Genomic DNA, 20622 nt, shown 5'->3' with positions numbered 1-20622 from the left:
TGACCACTTGACTTCTGGATAGTATACATAGCTTTCCCTCTATCTTGGTAGCCTTACAGCTCAGGCCCAGGTTATTGCCGGCTCCCTCCATCAGCTCTTTCAAGGTTCCAGGTTGCCACAACTCTGCCACTAGCATCAACTGTAACTATGAGGGAATTGCAGTAATGAAATGGCTCCAGTATTTGAGTGGTTTTTTTTAATACCAATTTTTAGAAACTGGCATCCCAAGTATCTCTGCCTATGAATTACTACACTGTATTCCATCATATTCAACAACAACTGCCAAAGGATTGTATAATAGTAAGCGAAGGAGCAAATACAATGGATATTGGACGTACTGTGCTTCAGAACTGCCTTCCTCGTCATAGGTGAGGTTTTCTTTTTTTGTAAAAACAACAATATTATGTTATGTATTTTTTCAGTGCACTAACGAAAAACTGTTGTGCAGACTGATGTTTCAGGGACTGTGTGGTTTTAATGAGGTCTTTTTCCTTGCCTAAGAAGTAGTGTGGCCTAGTAAATAGAGCACAGACCTAGGAGTCCGAAGGAGCTGGATTCTAATTCCATCTCTGCCACTTGTCTCATTGTGACCTTGGGCAAGTCATTTGACTTCTCTGTGCCTCAGTTACCTCATCTGTCAAATGGGGATTAAAATTGTGAACCCCATATGGGACATGGACTTTGTCCTATCTGATTCGCTTGTATCTACTCCAGCGTTTAGTACAGTGCCTGGCACATAGTAAGAGCTCCCTCCCTCCCTCCCTCCCTCCCTCCCTCCCTCCCTCCCTCCCTCCCTCCCTCCCTCCCTTCCTTCCTTCCTTCCTTCCTTCCTTCCTTCCTTCCTTCCTTCCTTCCTTCCTTCCTTCCTTCCTTCCTTCCTTCCTTCCTTCCTTCCTTCCTTCCTTCCTCCCTCCCTCCCTCGCTCCCTCCCTCGCTCCCTCCCTCCCTTCCTTCCTTCCTTCCTTCCTTCCTTCCTTCCATTGAGCGCTTACTGTGTGCCAAGCACTATACTAAGTGCTTCGGAGAGTGTAATTAAAATACCATAAAACAAAAAAGATGGGTCAAATCCTGCATTGGTTTATTCATTTTTCATTCATTTATTCAAAATGAAAGTTTTGTCATATGTGGAAAAAACTCTTAAATTCAAATACCTGTACAGTGTATATACAAGGTATTCTTTCGCTGTGTGTACTAATTAAGAAGCCGTGAAACAACTTTGACTTCTCCTGAATATTTAGCTTGTGTAAGACCAGGGTTTTGAAGGAATGATAGTGGTAAACTCAACAAGTGTTGTCTAGTTTCTCTTCCTCAAACTGTTTAATTCCCTGTGGAGTGACGTTGGTAGAAACTCTGTTTGGCCTTTTTCTCCATAGACTTGATGCTGGCACATTTGGGACGATGGGAGTTGGCTTAGGTTTTGCCATTGCAGCTGCAGTGGTGACTAGAGATCGAAACCCAGAGCAAAAGGTGATCTGTGTGGAAGGAGACAGTGCTTTTGGATTCTCGGGTATGGAGGTGGAGACCATCTGCAGGTAGATGCCATGTGTATTGAATCACAAATCGCACGTGCTAAATCAAACTGTTTTCAGTGTAATGATTAATATATTACACCATCATTGCCTTAATGCCTGCCAGGAATTGGGAAGTCCCAATGAAATGAACCTTAAAGCCTCTGTTGCTGTAGAAATAAGTATTAGAATTTCTAGAGAACCTTATTTGTAAACTTACAATTTTTTTTCCTTTTCAGCCCATAACTCATTTTTATTTAACAAGCCTATCCCCTTCTGTTCTTTACTGGACATAAATGTGTTAACCCATAATAAGAAATTTCATTTATATCTTTTGGTGAAAATTTGAACACACCTTCCTTTAACATTGCTAAATTTGTAGTACAACTTTCATACGTTTGAACTAATACCCATTTTGTTTTAAAATTTCTCCCCAGATAGAAATATTCTTTAGAACTTTAAAATCATTTTTTCCTCATGCTTAACAATTTCAGGTATAACTTGCCAATACTCATTATTGTGGTCAACAATAATGGAATTTACCAAGGTTTCGATGCCAATACCTGGAAGGAGATATTAAAACTTGGAGACACTACCATTGTGTAAGTACTTTACAACTGTGTCCACCAAGAAGCATATGCATATAAGAAAATCATTTTACAGATCAGAATCATTCTTCCAGCCTCGCTTTTAGTACTGACATTGGCAATGGGTTGCTGGGAGGAATTGTAGTTAATTGCACTTTTTGTCATTCATTCTAATGGTTAGGGACTTGCCGTTTAATATTCCTAACTTTCCCTCTACTGATCCAGAAAGACCTCTTACATATGAATGTATTCAGATTCCTCTATTTTCAACCTTCATAAATTTGTGTGGTAGTAAATTCCATATTTGCTACCTTCTGGGTGAAGTGGTTATTTTGTTTATTTTGAGCCTGCCAACTTAAACCTTTTTGTCCTGTTGATGTGGGTTGTATGAACAAAAATTCTGTTATCCTATCTCCACTCTTTGATGTAATAATAATAATAATAATGGCATTTGTTAAGCGCTTACTATGTACAAAGCACTGTTCCAAGCACTGGGGGGATACAAGGTGATCAAGTTGTCCCACATGGGGCTCACAGTCTTAATCCCCATTTTACAGGTGAGGTAACTGAGGCACAGAGAAGATAAGTGACTTGCTCAAAGTCACACAGCTGACAAGTGGCTGAGCTGGGATTAGAACCCATGACCTCTGACTCCCAAGTCCAGGCTCTTTCCTCTGAGTCACTCTGCTTCCCATAAGCCTTCAGTCCTAAACTTTTCAGATTGATCCTCACACAGAAGCTTCTCCTATTTACTTTGCCTGCCTTTCGTGTTTTCCACATCTTAGGAAAAGTATAATACTGCTGGATAACAGAACTGTACACCCATTAGTTATGCGTGAGAAGCAGCAGGTCTAGTGGATAGAGCATGAGCCTGGGAGTCAGAAGGATATGGGTTCTAATCCTGGCTCCGCCACTTGTCGGCTGTGTGGGCTTGGGCAAGTCACTTAACTTCTTTGTACCTCAGTTACCTCTTCTGTAAAATGGGGATTAAAATTCTGAGCCCCACGTAGGACAAGGACTGGGTCCAATCCAACTTGCTTGTACCCATCCCAGCACTTAGTTCAGTGCCTGGCACCTAGTGGATACTTAATGAGCACCACAATTTTTATTATTTGACTGGAACGTGGGTTAGAGGATTGGGGAACCTCAGTCTTGTCGGTATGAACCAGTTTGTGCATTTTGTGACGTGTTTTTGGAAGTGTGTGGCACCAGACACAGTGAGTAGTACAGCATGACTTCTTAAATGTGGGACTATGGAAGAACCCGACCCCACTGTTGTAGGAATACTAGGTCAGGTAGCAAAATTGGGCTTTTCATTTTCTATTTCTCTTCCTAATAATGCTCAGCATTTGGTTGGCCTTTTTGGCTGCCACCAGATGTTAAAAACAGTTATTAATGGAGCACTCAGTAATCAACTCTGATCTCTTTCCTGAGATGAGACTACTGTCTCAGAACCTAGCAGCCCCTGGTTGTAATTTGTATTATTTTCTCCCAGGTATATTACCTCACTTTGAAGTTTATGTGCCATTTTTCAGGTCACCCATGTGGCTTTGTGAAGTTTTCCTGCTGTGTAGCTCAGTTGCATGTCATTTTACCATCAAATACACTGATTTCACTCTTACTCCAGGTCATTTGTGAAGGTTAAGCCAATTCTGTCCTTACAGTGATCCCACTGGGATCCCAGGGAATTATTTTCAGTTTTATTTACTATAGCCTGTATTTGAAGTCCTCAAACCCTTTCAAAAATGATCACCAATAATTGTGATATTTTTCAGGAGATTTTATGTACATATTCACACAGCATCCGTGATCAGCATTCATAAGCCTATTTTACACAACTGGCAATTTGGCTTGAAATATTACAGAATTTTCTGAGGAATAACAGACATAGTATTACTTTCATTTGGTTTTTTAGCCTATATTTCTATACCAATCTCCCAAATCATTTTGGACATAGATTTTTCTAATCTCAATACCTCTTGTAGTCTGAAACTGGAATATTCCCAACTAGAAGTTTTGTTTCAAAATCTCCCTTAGCCCTAATAAAAATTACATATTTATTTTTGATGTCTGCCTATCAATTCTCAAACTAGTACAAAATCATGCTTCAATTTTATCATCATTCTGGCTCAATCTCAATGTCTGATTTCAGTGTTCTCTCGCCTTTTTTTGCTAATGAAAGAAATAGCAATTCAATTTCTGTGCTCTTGGTTTGTGTTTTCAGAACTGCCTTAGTTCATGAGATAAAAAAAAAAATCACCTACTTACATAGCATTGTGTATTGAAAAGTGTTTAAATGGCATGCTGTTAATAGTGATTATTTCAGAAGGGCTAAAATCCTATGTCAATTACCATTTCATTTCTTTTTTATTAGGGCTCCTCCTGTTTCTCTCTTGCCCAATTCCCATTATGAGCAGGTTATGACTGCTTTTGGGGGCAAGGGATACTTTGTTCAAACACCACAGGAGTTGCAAAATGCCTTGAGAGCAGGTTTAAAAGAGAAGACTATGCCTTCTCTCATCAATGTCATGATTGAGCCTCAAGCCAGTCGAAAGGAACAGGTAAGAAAGAAGAGATGTCTTCACAAGTAGATCTTCCTGGAGTTTTGCATTTATTCAAACTCATTGTCAGCCATAATGCCTCAATAGGAAAATTTTGTTCCCAACCAGATGAAAGTGGGAGATAGACGAGTCTATAATTTATTGCTTTCCTAGTTGGATATTATGGGAAAAATAAGGATATAGAGAAGTGTAAAATGGGAAAGTTATTCACTTGTATAGACAAGCTGCATAGAATAGTGGAAAGTGAATGGGTTTGGGAGTCAGAAGATCTGGGTTCTAATTGCTGCCTCACTTACCTGGTCTGTGAGCCTGAGCAAGTCACTTCTCTGGGCCTCAATTTCCTTACCTATTAAACTGGAGATAAAAAAGCTGCTCTCTCTCCCCTTTAGACTGTGCTCCCCAAGTAAGATGGGGATATGCCCAAGATCTTAGTACAGTGCCTTGGCCCAAATACCACACTTTTTATCATTATTATGATTATTCCATAGACATTTTTAAGCAAAGAGATCATTGGGACTTTTGCCATTTCTTTCCACTCCGTTAATAGTAGCTCTTTCTTAGCTGACTTTTGAAGATGTCAGTGCTAATGGCAAGGTTTCTCCTGTTGTTCATTCTTTCAGCAAGATTACCCTTGCCCTAATAATAGTAAAAATGTTGGTATTTGTTAAGCGCTTACTATGTGCAGAGCACTGTTCTAAGCACTGGGGTAGACACAGGGGAATCAGGCTGTCCCACGTGGGGCTCACAGTCTTCATCCCCATTTTACAGATGAGGGAACTGAGGCACAGAGAAGTTAAGTGACTTGCCCACAGTCACACAGCTGACAAGTGGCAGAGCTGGGATTCGAACTCATGACCTCTGACTCCAAAGCCCAGGCTCTTTCCACTGAGCCACGCTGCTTCTCTACAGTGATGATGCCCTGTTTACAGTGATGAAGATTTTGGGCTGCGCCCCTGTAGACCCACTTACCCAAAGCAACCCTTCAGGCAAAAAATGCCACTGATGTATTGATTAATTGGTGATGACAGTCTGACTTAGCATAGTGATGATCTTCCCTTCTCCTTATCTCATACCTTGAGTCCTCTACCTTGTACTGTCTAGGGAAGGAGCCATTGGAATGAAGCATCAGTGCTGCATGAACTCAACTATCCTCTTCCTGTTACAATATGGATTAGCCTTAAAGCCAGTGGGGAAAGTCCCAGAACAGTGCTTGTTGGAAGAGATAGAGAAAGCTAAGTCGAGTGCTCAAGAAAGGAACATAAAGCAGCAATCAGTCATATTTATCGAGCGCTTACTGTGTTCAGATCACTCTACTGAGTGCTTGGAAGAGTACGATTCAGAGTTGGTATTCGTGTTCCCTGCCCAAAATGAATTTACAGTGTAGACGGAGAGACGGGTATCAATATAAAGAAATTATGAATATGTACCCAAATGCTGTGGGGCTGAGTGTCGGGGGACTATCAAGTGCTTCAAAGGTACAGATCCAAGAGCACAGATGATGCAGAGAGGAGAGGGAGTTGGGGAAGGCAGTGCCATGCTTTTACCCTGGTTCCAGGTCCAGTGTCACTTGAAGGTGGGCAGCAGGGGTAACTTAGGGAAGCAGCGTAGCTCAGTGGAAAGAGCCTGGGCTTCGGAGTCAGAGGTCATGGGTTCGACTCCCGGCTCTGCCACTTGTCAGCTGTGTGACTGTGGGCAAGTCACTTAACCTCTCTGTGCCTCAGTTACCTCATCTGTAAAATGGGGATTAACCGTGAGCCTTACGTGGGACAGCCTGATTACCCTGTATCTACCCCAGCGCTTAGAACAGTGCTCTACACATAGTAGGCGCTTAACAAATACCAACATTATTATTATTATGGCACTCTGTTTCCAGTTCTTATACTTGTAAATTGTACTTCTTATTGAATATACTCTCGTCAGTGTCTTTTCTCTTCTAGGATTTTCACTGGCTCACCCGTTCCAACATGTGAGTGAAGATGTCTGTGTCCTTCCAACAAGATGAAATCCATTTTACAAACCAGGGATATCGAAATTTTTAAAAATGCACTAAGAAAAATAAGGCAACATTTTTAGAATCAGGTATTTTAGATACAAAATATTTTTGGAGTCTGTTTACCCAGTTTTATTTTTTCAGAATATCCATTTGCAACCACAGAAAAGGCAGAGCACCCTTTATTCCTGTTAAGTTTCAGCAGCTCTTTTTATGTAGTTCACCCCATCTATTTAAATCCAGTCTCAAAATCAAACACTTTTTTTAATCTGCAAAAGGGCTAAAGACTTCATACCTCCGCCTTTGACATCATGGGTTATCGTATGCTATTGTTTGACATAATATAGTTCATTTCTCTGCCTCCTGTACTTGTCAGGACTATTCATCAGTTATTGGAAAACTCTTCTGAGCCACACAAGAAAAGCCTTGTGTAAACCTAAGTACTAATACTAAAGCGGTATACTTGGGAATTCCTGACAAGTGTGAGTTGGCAACTGGGGTATAATAGGATAAAAAATAATATTTAAGTAAAATATTTCCTTACTATCTGCTCTGTCATTCCTGCTGCTAATGCTGCTCAAATGAAAACATGAAGGCAAATTAATTTTATTGCCTTAAGTTGGATAAGTAGAAGTTATATGGTACTCTCCCAAATGCTTAGTACGTTGCTTTGCACACAGTAAGCGCTCAGTAAATACAATTGAATGAATGAAATGTTACAGCATAAACACTTATCAAAGCTGTAGTCTCCCATAACAAAGCAAAATCAAACCGTCAATCCCTTATCAACAAATTGGTGTAGTCCCAGTAAGGACCAAACAGCTTCTGTCAGTTGGTAAACTGAGGTACAGACATAAACTGCAGCCGGTCTTTGAGGGAAGACAGAACAGTGTGGGTAAATGGTATAAATTGTGATCATATAAACCACGATAAAGTTCCCATTAAAGAAACTTCATGTGAACCACGGTTGAAAAAGGTCGTTGTCTCGTGCGCGTCTTTTGAAACTGAACTCACTTTCCTGTCATTGAAAAGGTCCTGTGTTATGAATGACCCCCACAGCTTTTTGAGCTAGGCTTCCAGACTTGCTCATCTCAGGTCTCTGACAAGGCCTGAGGGTTTCCAGTCATATCTGAAAAGACCCTAGATGGTGGTGTCCTTACCTGTGAGTTCTTCGAACCTACCCTCACCTAGTCCCCTCTAAATTCCTTGCTCCGTTTCTCTCCCCACCCTCAAAATGAAAAATTGGCTTTTTTGGTGATATATCCACCATCTAGAAGCTGCTGCTCTAAAGTGGCATCAATGTATGAATCCTTGGTGTTTGTTTCCATCCATTATTTTCCGAGTTTCTCCATCAAAGCCATTAGCGCCACAGGGATCTATTTTACTAGCGAACGATATACTCATCGGTCTTTTCAGCCACACTTCCATGTTTGAATAGGAGTTCACCTTCAGCAGTGGAGGACAGCTTTATATGTTTTATAAAGGGAGGAAATTTTCTGCCTTTTCTTCGTGTTTCCATGTAGAAGGAAACAAGTTTAATTGTCTGACTGACCAGCAGAGGTCTTTTGTTTCTTAAAAGGCATTTAGTCATCCCTGTTCTCTCCAAGACCACATTCAGTTCCTTTTCCCATGATCATTGGCTTTGTATCCTAGGCACAGAGGAATTATCTCATAAAATCCTATACATACTAATTTTGCCCTTTAAAAATCAAATATTTAATAATTCAGAAAAAGTTGACTCTTGAGAAAATGGGGCTAAGCTGCTTGACATTAAATAAAAATAATTCGTCCCCAGGGTGCAATACAGAAATGTCATGGTAGGACTGAACTTATTAATTAGAACAGAGAAGATCAAGACTCCATTATGAAGAAAGACTTAGCCTACATTTTCAAAGAAGATGCTACTGACGGTAAGAACCTGACCTCGTGCGTGAGTGTGGCCAGAGAGATCAGTGCATGACCTACACTGAACTGAACTGCACTGAACGTAAAGCCCTTGCTGGGTTTGTGGGTTTGTCCCATAATCAAACCACCCTCTTGACATCCTGGTCTTCAGGAAGCCTTGTTAAAGTCGAACGGCTCTCTCCCAGTTGTGTGTCCCAACTGTGTGTCTCCAACATTCCCCTGCTACTTAGTCTGTGGTTGTTGTCTTGGCTATTACACCACCAGATAAAGGTTCATCAGGTATGAGCCTCTGGAGAGCCAGCCTTGAGTTTGGTGTTGCTAGTATTTAGGCACTTTTTTAGCCCATTCCCCAGCACCAACACTCCTTCCTTATTAGGGATCGAATGATCATTATCCTGAGCCGTCAATTAGCTTCAGAGAGAGATGGAAAAGAAACTTTAAAGCTTTAAAAAAACCCATTACTTGAACACTGGCAAGAAACAAGAGTGTGTGGGTGGCAGTATGGGGAGGAGATTTAATCGTAGAAGACTAATGCTGACAAACAAAATTTTAAAATTTTGGGGAAAGCTTGATAAAAGATCTGTTTTATACTGTGAGGCACTCAGAAGTTAGGAATGTGCCTACAGGTCTTTTTTTAAAAAAAAAAAGGAATTATTGGGAGAAGTAGTATGGCCTAGTGGAAACCCCATGGGCTTGGGAGTCAGAAGGACCTGGATTCTAATCCCCACTCTGCTACTATTCTGCTGTGTGACCTTGAGCATATCTTTTAACTTCTCTGGGCCTCAGTCTCTGTGAAATAGAGATAAGACCATGAGCCCCAGGTGGACAGGGTCGTAGTACAGTGCCTGACACATAGTAAGCATTTAACAAATACCATAAAAAAAAGGTGAAGCTACTTACAAATGCAAGTGACAGCCAAGAATGTTATATTAACATACTCCTTATTTTCTTATCTTTGAAATATCAAGGTTTTATATTCATATCTTTGCTGGTTGCTTACTGTGGTTTACCTAAGTCTGTCTTTATTTCAGTTAAATTGTAATCCTTTGATTTTTCCACATGTTTATTGCTTTCAGGGAAAGTCATTCTTGAGGGCTGAAATAGCATTGCTTTGGCTTAAGCCCAAAGGAAAATGTTATTTTGGAAGTTGGAATAAAAGCAATTCTTGCTGTTTCCATTTTTCAGAGCATTCATTCATGAAAAATTATGTGAATGAAATTCTTTCTTTCCCTCTAACGATCAGCAGGAAACTAAATTTAAAAGCCAATCATACCAAAAACTATAAAACCAGAGACTCTTAATGGTGAGCCCACCTGCCTTTTTTTTTTTTCCACCAAACTCAATTGTTAGGAAGATGAGATGGCATTCTTATCTTTGGAAAGCTGTGTCACATTCAGTTAGTATAGAATGTGATTGCCTTCTAGAAATTAAGCTATTACTTTCGTTTGCAGTTCTGCCGTTAAATACCAGGTGATTGACCTGGATATCCACAAACACGTGTCTGTGTAACAAGTCAGTATGGAACCTCTTTATGCCCAACTCTTTTCTGCATTTTGAGCCAAATTTGCTCAGAAACTTAGTATAAAATGGGGATTCAGTGCCTGTTCTCCGGTCCCTTTTAGTTGGTGATTCAAAATATGGGCTGGAAACTCTGTCCTACCTGATTATTTTTCTACCTATGCCAGGGCTTAATATAGTGCATGGCACAGAGTAGGCATTTAAATATCAGGATATTTATTATCATTACATTAAGTTGGGTACATTGGAGAACACACTATTTTTTATTGCAAACAGTGTATGCCCAATGCAAACAGTGGTTGGAGAATGCGTCCTGGGAGTCAGAAGGTCACAGGTTCTAATCCCAGCTCCGCCACTTGTCTGCGTTGTGGCCCTTTGAGCAAGTCACTTCATTTCTCTCTCCCCTCAGTGACCTTATCTGTAAAATGGGGATTAAGATTGTGATGCCCCATGTGGGACAGGGACTGGTCCAGCCAGGGACTGTGTCCAGCCCGATTTGCTTGCCCAGGGCTTAATTCAGCACCTGCCACATATTAAGTGCTTTACAAATGCCACAATTATTAAAATGACCTGGAAACTCCTAATTTAGTAACAGGTAGTAATAAATTCAAGAATCAGGAAAATTAGATTTCATTTTAGAAAGGTGGTAATAGTTACCAAGCAATGATAATAGTATCAAGCAATAATCTGAAAATCTCTACTTTTAGAATTAGGTGTCAGATCCTCTATAAAAAATTCATATCTCTAATATGTTGCACACCCAAAAATTTAGAATGCAGATGCCATTTGAAATAGAAAAGATTACGTATACATTTGCATATATGTGTGAATATATAAAGATTTGTGCATAATTGTCCTTCAATTTGAAGAAGGTGCCACTACCTTGGAGATAATTTCATGGATCTGTAGAGGAAGAAATCCACTACAGGGTTTGTAATTGGGTTCTAAAATCTGAAAAGAGTTTGCCTAATGCAGTTGAATAGGGCTGAGAGAAGTTCTGAGAAGAACAGGACAATTCAGCTATTTATGTAGCTAAAAATATAGATAAAAATTATTTCAATGCCTTTCCAGGAATCTACTATACTGGAAGAGTTATGTCAGGACAGAAAAAAAGCTAAATTAATTTAGAAGGGTATGTTCTCGTTCAGGTTCATTAGGCCCAGCTTGCTTAGTTTTGCCAAGCTTTTGATTAATAAATTATCTTTTAAATCAGAAGCTTGCCTTAGTAAGAATGCCTGTTTAAACATGAATGCAGTTTTGCCCTGGCATAATGACCCTGTATCTTCATAGAACTAGGCTACTTTTCCCCTTTAGCAAAACAACTTCAAAACTGTAGTTAAAGCAGACTTTTTGAGAATTTACACACAGCAGAATTTAAAGAAAAAGAAAACCTCTCTAGCCAAATGTATTTTCCCCAGGAAAACTTAGACATCAGAAGTATGCCTCCAGGCCTAGTGTAGGCTCCTTGAGGGCAGGTCTGAATATTTTTATTTCGATTGTATAATAGAAATAAAGTTGTAATGTTAGATATGGGGGAAATGAGAGTCTGGAAATTTCTGTTATGCTCTGATCTTCTCTGGTCTTTTGTGCCCCTTTGCCATTCACTGTGTCTTCCCATGTTATGTAGCTTCCTGTTAAACCAATCACTGCATATTTTATGAGGTAACAACCTATTTAAGAAGCTGAACTATGCACAAGTGTGCCTCTCATGCCCTTTTTTCGGCTACTTCCTGCTAATCTGTCAGCCCAACTTGTCTTTCTAAAAGAGTTGGCAAAATACAGTCTGCAGACAGCGATCCAGCTTGACTCCAAGCCAGCTGCTTCTCCCGCCTTCCTTCCTCCTGGGGAGCTTCTACCAGGCTGCGAGTCAGCCATGTTCGCAGTTCAGCAACTTTTCGATGTTTCCCAACTTCAAAGAAAAGTGCTGTGCAGGAGTTACTGATTGTACTTGCTGCTGGCTTTGAGCCAGGTAGAAGCTTTTGCTGGTCTAAGCGGTGGATGAAAGTGGAAGGATGAAAGTGGAAGCATTTTAGGTACTCTAACTCCTTCGTCTTCCCTCCTCTTACCTCATTCTTCACCAGCTGCAGGTATTCACAAAACATAGAGAAAGAGAACCACTGCCAAAGTAATTGCCCACCCTTCTCTAATCTGTAGATAGCCTAACATTACGCACCTCATTTCCCTCCTCTGTAGCCGAATTGAAGAAATAGAATAAACTGCAACTGCAGACCTAACAGACCCCCATGAAGAGAGGCAAGAAAGCTCTTAGGCCTCCCTGCACAGGATAGTATGGCTCAAAGAACAGGGCGAGCCATCCTACCTGGAATTTATATTGTTCAATCAATGGTGTTATTGAGCACTCGTGTGCAGAGCACTGTACTAAGTCTTTGGAGAGCATAATACAACAAAGTGATAGACACACTCCCCTGCCCCTTATAGAGCTTTACAGTCTATAGGAGGAGACAGACATTAATATAAATAAATAATTATTATGTATTAAGTGCTTATCCATGTGTCAAGTACTGTTCTAAGCACTGAGGTAGATACAAGTTAATCAGGGTTGGACACAGTCCCCTGTCGACTTGGACTCACAGTCTAAGTAGGAGGGAGTAGAATGTTAATCTTCATATTACAGTTGAAACTGAGAAACAGAGATGTTAAGTGACTTGCCTGAGGTGTACAGCAAGAAATTGGTTTAGAGCCAGGTTTAGAACCCAAGCTCTCTGACTCCCCATGTCCGTGTTCTTTCCACTAGACATGCCGCTTCTCAAGTTTAAGATGACTTGCCTTGAAGTTGGCCGTCAAGTCAGTAGAAGGGTTTTTAGGGGACCCCCCAGCTGCTCAGCAGTCAGCGGAGTCTGCGAAAACCCTTAAGTGGACCTACATGAGAACCCCTGAGTTCCCCTGAGCAGATCACATGACTCTTAGCAGTTTTGGAAGTTTAACGGCTCAGCATCCCCTAGGCATCCATGGGAGGCAGGTATTTTGGAAGAGCTACTCAGGACACATACCTTTTGGAGAAACAAAGTTACAAGTACACTCTTATCTTCCCAGTTCTCATTTTTCCTGCTGAAGTAAATTAATAATATTTATTAAGCACCTGCTATGTGCATGGCTATGCTATATGCAAGACTGTACTAAGTGCATGGGAGAGTATAGAATTAGAAAACTGGACGTATTGAAACGAGAGTAAAATTCAAGGTTGCATATACAGGGGCAGAAATTTAACACTAATACAGGTCTGGAAAGCCTAGCTTGTTACAAATGCATGAGAAGAAGTCTGGGGTGTCTCAGTTGACTAGAATTTGCCTGAGTCAGCAGTGTAGTGCCATTACAAAAAAGTCAATATCTGCAGAGCTATAGAAATAGGAGTCCAGGAAGCAAATTCTGCTTTTTATATTCTATATGGGCCAAATCCTCATTAGAATATTCCATCCAGTTTTAGCCATTGTTCTTCAAAGAGAAAGGAAGAAACTGGAATGAGTCCAGAGAAGAGCAACAAAAAGCAATTGATATTTATCGAGCTCTTACTCTGTGCAGAGCAGTGTACTAAATGTTTTGCAGAGTACAACAGAGTCAGTAGGCGTGATCCCTGCCCTCAAGGAGCTCACGATCTTTCTGGAGAGAGACACTAAAACAAATTAGGGATAGGAGGAAGCAATAGAGAGTAGAGATATGTAGCTAAGTGCTAGGTGGGGGCTGAATATTCGAGTGTTTAAATGGCAAGGACATATTTAAATAAGTTGGAGGGGGGAATAGGGTGGTGAGGTATTAACCAGGGAAGGCCTCCTCTAGAGATGCGGTTTCAAAAGGGCTTCAAAGGTGGGGGAAAGCAGCGGTCTGCCAGATGGAAGAAGGAGCTCCGGCATAAGGGATGGCAGCGAGAAGGCTGATGCAGTAGTCGAGTTGGATCTGACGTGTGGTGGCGGTCTAGTTTAAGAGGAAGGGACAGATTCTGGACGTTGCGAAGGAAGAACCTGCAAGACCTCATGACCGGAGGTCGAAAGAGGAGTTGAACATAATGCCAAAGTTACGGGCTTGAGAGATAGGGACAGTCGGGGTGTTGTCAACTGTGATAGGAATGGAAGAGTTGGAAGTGGAACCCATGTAGAAAGATAAGAGGTTTGTGGTGGTTAGCCTCTTCTGATGATTGGGCCCTGATGAGTTGGACCACCCTGATATTTGCACTTTATAACTTGTGAAGGTGGTCCTGGGCCTCTCTCCTTCGAGTTGGAGCCTGTTGAGCACAAGAACCTAACGTGTCCCTCAGTGCCGAAAGCCCTGGGCCTTTGTGGAGGGGCTTGGATGGTGATGGGAGGAATTCTTTGTCTTCTCCCAGAGATGGCCGGGTAAATCATCTTCCTCGTGCCAGTAGATGGCGATGTGGTTTTGCTCCTCGACTGCAGGGTCCTACCCACTGATTCCGTGTTCTCTCCCAAGTACTTAACAGAGCGCTCTGTAAATTATTCTGTCGATTGATTGATTTTGGGTGGAGGAAGGCACTAGGCCTTCTGGAACCCAGTCTGATTCTGGGAAAGATCTTGGGCCAAGCAGATGGAGTGGAGACTAGAACTTGCAATCAGTAGCATTTATTGAGGGTCTTCTATATACAGAGCTCTACTAGTCCCTTGGGAGAGTGCCATCCCGGCCTCCAGAGAGCTTAAAGTCTAATGTGGGCCTGGGGGTTTAAATGTTAGATAGGAAGAAGGAGTAGAACAAAGTAACATTCATGTACGATACACTTTTACGGAGTAAATAACAATAACTGGTATTTGTGCCAAGCACTGTACTAGGCCCCGGGGTAGATACAAGATAATCAGGTCAGAAATGGTCAATCTAAGGGGGAGAGAGAAGAGGTTTTGAACCCCATTTTACAGATTGAGGTAACTGAGGCACCTAGAAGTAAATGACTTGCCCCAGGCCACAGAGTATATAAAATATAAATACTTTGGGGACTGGAAGTACTAAAGTACTCAGGTGGCATTGAAGGGTTGAAGGGGCAGTTGGAAGATTATAGAGTGGGGAAATTAGAGATTAAATTGCTGAAGAAGATATAGCAGAAGGATTTAAAAGGTGGGTTGACCTGTGGTCTGTTCGAATGAAGGGGACTTTCAGTCAGGGGGCTGCCCATGAGCAAGTGTGGGTAAGAGAGACAAGAGACAAGAAAGAGGTACGCTGGATGCAGGATAGCTGGAGAGGGTTGAAATGTGTGAGCCAGAGGTAGTGGGAGAAGAGAGTGTATAAGTAGGAGAAAGCTGATTGTTTTAAAAACTAATGGTCAGGAGTTTCTGCTTGTTGCAGAGAGGAATGGGCAGCCATTAAGGATTTTCAAGGATTAGAATGATGTATACAGAACAACATTTAGAAAATGACCGGGCAGAAGAGTAACATTATAGAGTGGAGGGCAGAGGCTGGCGGAGGAGAGATAGACCAGGAGTCTGATGCGGTAGTCAAATCTGGATATTATAAGCACCTGGACCAATATGGTGGTTGTTTGGATGGAGAGGAGGATGGGTGAATCCTGGAAATGATGTGAAGGAAGAATCAACAGGATTTAGTGACAGACTGAATACGAGGACTGAAAAATAGGAAAGAGCGTAAGATTGTTCCTGTTCCCTTTCCGTTGATTTTGTCATCCCTCTTCACACCCTTCTGTCTCCTTTTCCTCCTCTGTCAGGCTCAGGAGGGATGCACAGCTGGGCGCATTTCTAATGAAATGTGTGCTGTCAACATTGCTGTCAACATCGGAAACATGATTAGCATTTAGGCCGAAAAGTTTTCCTTTGGATTTTCAGGCCACAAATCCTACCTCTCCTCTTGACCTTCCTAACTAATAAGGTCCTTTCAAGCCCTCTCAGTGAAATGTTTTCCCCAAACCCCCCTCATGTTCATCCGCCACTGCCAGAGCTGTAGCCTGTACAAGAAGTAGGGCATAGTGGATAGAGCACGGGCCTGGAAGTCAGAAGGTCATGGGTTCTAATCTCGGCTTCGCCACTTATCTGCCATGTGGTCTTGGGCAAGTCACTTCACTTGTCTGTGCCTCAGTTGTTTCATCTGCAGAATGGGGATTGAGACTGAGCTTCACGTGGGACAGAGACCGTGTCCAACCTGATTTGCTTGTATCCACTTCAGCGCTCAGTACCTTGCCTGGCACATAATAAGTACTTAACAAATACCACAATTATCATTATTATTATTAAGCAGGATTTTAGAGGCCCACCAATCCCGGGTCTTGCCTGTTCAAAGCCAAATTTAAAAAGAAGGTAGTCAAGTGGCAGGGCAACATTTAAAGGAGGGAAGAGGTCCCCTTAAATAGTCAATGTCTGTTAATTAATGGTGTGGTGCAGCTTGCTGCTGCCACCCAGCTTGTTTTTAGCTTTATATGCCACCAGTGTAGCAGAAGCAAAAGCTAAATATAGATTGACAGAGTTTCTTCATTTTGAACTTTGGTGAGATGAAACTGAAACATTAAAATGCTTATTTAGTCCTTTAATACGTTTCTCCCTCCTGTTCCTCACGCACCCTCCACCAAAGGTAGTTGAACTCACAGAGCAGCCCCAAGGAAGGATCTTCCCCTGCAGTAGGTGATGCTGTTTTCCAAAGGAAATACCATCTCTCCAATGGGATTGCCCTGTTTTCATTCCTACATCCTGTCTGATGCTGGGCCTGCTCCTCAGCAAATCCTCACTCATATCAGCTTATCATTACGTAAAATGATTGGTTTTGAGCTGGTAGCTCATGTCTGTTCCAAAAACTAGAAAGGAAATTAGAATTACAGTGATTAAATTGCTCTGTACAGGATTCTTTGCTTACCCTCTTACTCTGCTTACCTTCTAGGTATTAATGGAAAGTAAATTACAGGGTCTCCTAATCTTCTTTTACACTTGTTTCTCTCTCTGGGTCTTTCTGCCCTTAAACTAAAGAGTTCAGTTGGTTTTGTCCTTTAATTAAATCTGTTTGTTCTCTGAAGAAATGAGACTGCTAGTGCAGTTTCCCACATTTTTTCCCCTTGTGATCAGTTTCCTTTGACCTATGGATGAAGAGAGACCACTCATAAGTGGAAAGAATTGGAAAGAAGCCTTCTGTTTAATTGAATCATCATCAATTCTTGAGTAAAAAGGATAGGTCTGTAAATTCCAGTTAAATGCCTGGACTGATCATAATCCTCTACCTGTATTCTTGGCGTTCCTCTGGGGCATAGAAAGTAGAGAGGCACTTTTAGGACAGAAGTGAATCCTTTTTTAACAAATGTGGCTACTGGGAGCTCTTTTTATTTGTCTAGTAGGCCTGGCCAGACTTTTCCACAATCGTTATCTCCACCCAAGGCAAATAAAGTTGTCAGCGATTCTGCAAGTCTTTGTTTGTATCTCAACCTTTTCTCAACAGCTATTGCAGGGAGACCCTGAAAAAAGGATGAAAGAAAACTACTTTCTATCGCAGTTGCAAAGGAAAATGAAGTAGGCTCTTAAAACACAGCATCCCTGTGAAAATGGATTTAAAATCACGATTTAATGTGAATTTCATTCAGACCAGCGTATTGTGGCTGACCTGGGTCTGCAGTATTGTAAAAGGGCACCTCCCAGGTTATTCATGAGTCTCTGGAAAATGCTTATTACCAAGAGATGGGTGGTTACTCTATTTGAATTTTATTTTCACTTGTTTAATTCTTGCCACTATAAAGTGACACAGCACAATGAGGCCCAGCTGTAGTGACATATGTGAAGTTGGAGTGGTACTGATTTTTCAGTATTTTTATTGTCGTTTTGTTCATGGAAATGTAGTTTTGAGAGAAAAAGTCAAAACCGTATTTTACATAGTTGTACATTTTCACTGGGCTTTTGAAATTAGGTGACTCTTGTCATTTAAGGTCCAGTCAGTTCTACTATACCGTATGTTTTCATTAGGTGATTTGGATAGGATGCTGTCAAAGACTTGGAGAATGTTTTCCCAAGTTCTAGATGGAAGAAGTCAGAAGAACCATTTTGTGCATGGGACAGCAAAGTCAGGCCTTGAAAAGGAGGAGCCAATTTTGGTTGGGGCATTGGGGCAGGTTTCGAGGAGCCAGAAAGAAAGTCTGATGAAAGGAGAAAAGAGAGAGGAACGAGGGAGAGAGAAGGAAGGAAGGAGAGAAAGCAAGGAAGAAGGGCACAAGGTCCAAATGAGAATGGAGCATTTGCCTCCTCTGCCACTCCCTCATCTAGTTCAGGGTTGGATGTGTTGGTTCTCCTCATTTCCACCCTTCATCGTCCTTCCACTTGTTCATTCATTCATTCATTCATAGTATTATTGAGCGCTTACTATGTGCAGAGCACTGTACTAAGCGCTTGGGATGAACAAGTCGGCAACAGATAGAGACAGTCCCTGCCGTTTGACGGGCTTACAGTCTAATCGGGGAGACGGACAGACAAGAACAATGGCACTAAACAGCGTCAAGGGGAAGAAATCTCATAAAAACAATGGCAACTAAATAGAATCAAGGCGATGTACATTCATTAACAAAATAAATAGGGTAACGAAAATATATACAGTTGAGCGGACGGTACAGTGCTGTGGGGATGGGAGGGGAGAGGTGAGAGCAGAGGGAAAAGGGAAAATGAGGCTTTAGCTGCGGAGAGGTAAAGGGGATGGCAGAGGGAGTAGAGGGGAAGAGGAGCTCAGTCTGGGAAGGCCTCTTGGAGGAGTGATTTTTAAGTAAGGTTTTGAAGAGGGAAAGAGAATCAGTTTGCGGAGGTGAGGAGGAGGCGTTCCAGGACCGGGGAGGACGTGACCAGGGGTCGACGGCGGGATAGGCGAGACCGAGGACTTGTCTCACGTCCTCCCGATCCACAGCTCACTGAACGACGGAGGTGACATCGCCCTTGGGCCAGGGTCTACTGGATAGATTTACTGGCCACGGCTGCTGCTGCTGTTGCGGGAGAAACAACCCAGTTTCATTGCTGTGGCTGCAAATCCTGATCCAGCAGAGGCAGCACAATCCTTACTGCTTACCTGAGTCCGCCAGAGTTTCACCCCTTTGTCACAACAAGGACCCTACCTTCCACCCAGCCTTTGGAGCCTCAGGGCACCAGAAATGTGCCAGTGGCATTCTCATCTTCCTCCTCCTACCACGACGGGTAAGAGTGGGCTGCCATCTTGCTTGTCTGGCTGCAAGTGTAGAATGTGTTTCTCTTGAGAACACCGTCTCTGTTACGGGAGGGTCAGCTATTCTATAGGCTGTAAATCTGCCCGAATTTGGTTTTGTCGCTGCTCTTGGTGTGACCACATAAGCTCAGTTCCCAAAGATTTTGAAAGGTGCCTTTAATATGAAACTTTTCATAACATATTATGCAGTGTATTCTGGGTCATGTTAGATGGAAAATTATTGTTTTTTAAGATCTGTGCACATTTCTGAAAGCTTCTCTGAATGCTGCTACTTCACAAAGTAAGTGGACTGGTTTCAGTTTCTGTTTCTAAAGGAATGGTCCAAGTCTAAGAATCCAGTAAATAGGCATTTATGTTATCAGAGCCCTTGTAGCACTTAGGTACATATCTTATGTGTGCTACTACTTCCCCATCTATAATTAAGTGTATGTCTCCCCCATTAGATAGCTCCTTGAGGAAGGGTTCATCCCTTTTGGCTATTTTTCTCCCCAAATGCTTAGTTCAGTTCCCTACAAATTAGCATTCAATAAACCAATAAATCATTTATTGAACACTTACTGTGTGCAGATTACTGTACTAAGTACTTGGGAGAGTACATTACAATAGAAATAGGACACGTGTCAACCCATAACCAGCTTACCATCTGGAAGGGAGTCAAATCAATACAAGTCACGTACAATGTGATATTGATGTAGATAGATAGTCTTGTATTTCTGTTCTGTTTCTCAAGAGCCTGGGTCAGCTCTGAGCATAAGAGTTCTCAGTAAATACTCTGGATGATGATGATGATCTTTAGGACGGACCAGACATTGTCTCTTAGGGATGAAATAAGTGCAAAACTAGTGGTGGATGCAGATAACAGGTTGTCTACAGGAGTTCTCTTCTAAGCCTGAGTATTCTATAACCAGGTCAGGGCAGTTCACTGACCTTACTTCCCAGCAGCTTAATAATGTTTTATAGGTAAAGGAGTCAAAGGAGCAGGAGTTTAAGCAGCTGACCCAACAGTGATACAGCAGATCTGGATCAGACCTGTACCAGTCCCCAGAGTCTACATATAAGTTCACTGTTAAATCATTTATGTACTGGAGAGCCAAATAATTAAGCAAGGAAAATTACCAAAAAGCTTTAATATGCAGCCTGAAGCATTATTCTTCAGAGGAGAGGCTCGAAAAATGTGAAGGACTATAAATTATAATAGGGATATTAATGCAAGAATCATTAGATACAGAATATCTTTAGCATTCTTTTATTTTGCCTTCCTTAAAGAAAGTTTGTTCCAATACAGTCATCCAAAGAGGCAGGAATTTTCACTAGGGAAATTTTGAAAACCAAGGGTAATGCAAATGATCCTCTACTTGGTCATTAACAATTGGATATATGGTAATGACAGCTGAGAATGTCCACATTTTCGT

The 20622-nt window shown here is 41.6% G+C and overlaps 1 protein-coding gene across 1 annotated transcript in view; it reads left to right on the top strand.

Annotated features, from left to right (window-relative positions):
• Positions 1-7621, top strand: part of HACL1 (2-hydroxyacyl-CoA lyase 1) — a 32410-nt gene extending 24789 nt beyond the window's left edge. The window contains exons 13-17 of the mRNA XM_029070719.2: positions 214-368; positions 1374-1532; positions 2003-2110; positions 4470-4656; positions 6594-7621. Of these exons, the coding sequence (XP_028926552.1) occupies positions 214-368; positions 1374-1532; positions 2003-2110; positions 4470-4656; positions 6594-6626 (642 nt within the window). The 3' untranslated portion in view covers positions 6627-7621. The remainder of the gene's footprint in view (positions 1-213; positions 369-1373; positions 1533-2002; positions 2111-4469; positions 4657-6593) is intronic.
• Positions 7622-20622: the final 13001 nt, after the last annotated feature.

Source organism: Ornithorhynchus anatinus, chromosome 8 (assembly GCF_004115215.2).
Source record: "Ornithorhynchus anatinus isolate Pmale09 chromosome 8, mOrnAna1.pri.v4, whole genome shotgun sequence".
NCBI classification, from domain to species: domain Eukaryota; kingdom Metazoa; phylum Chordata; class Mammalia; order Monotremata; family Ornithorhynchidae; genus Ornithorhynchus; species Ornithorhynchus anatinus.
The sequence above is the reverse complement of the archived record's forward strand: the minus strand, read 5'-3'. Positions and strand labels throughout refer to the sequence as shown.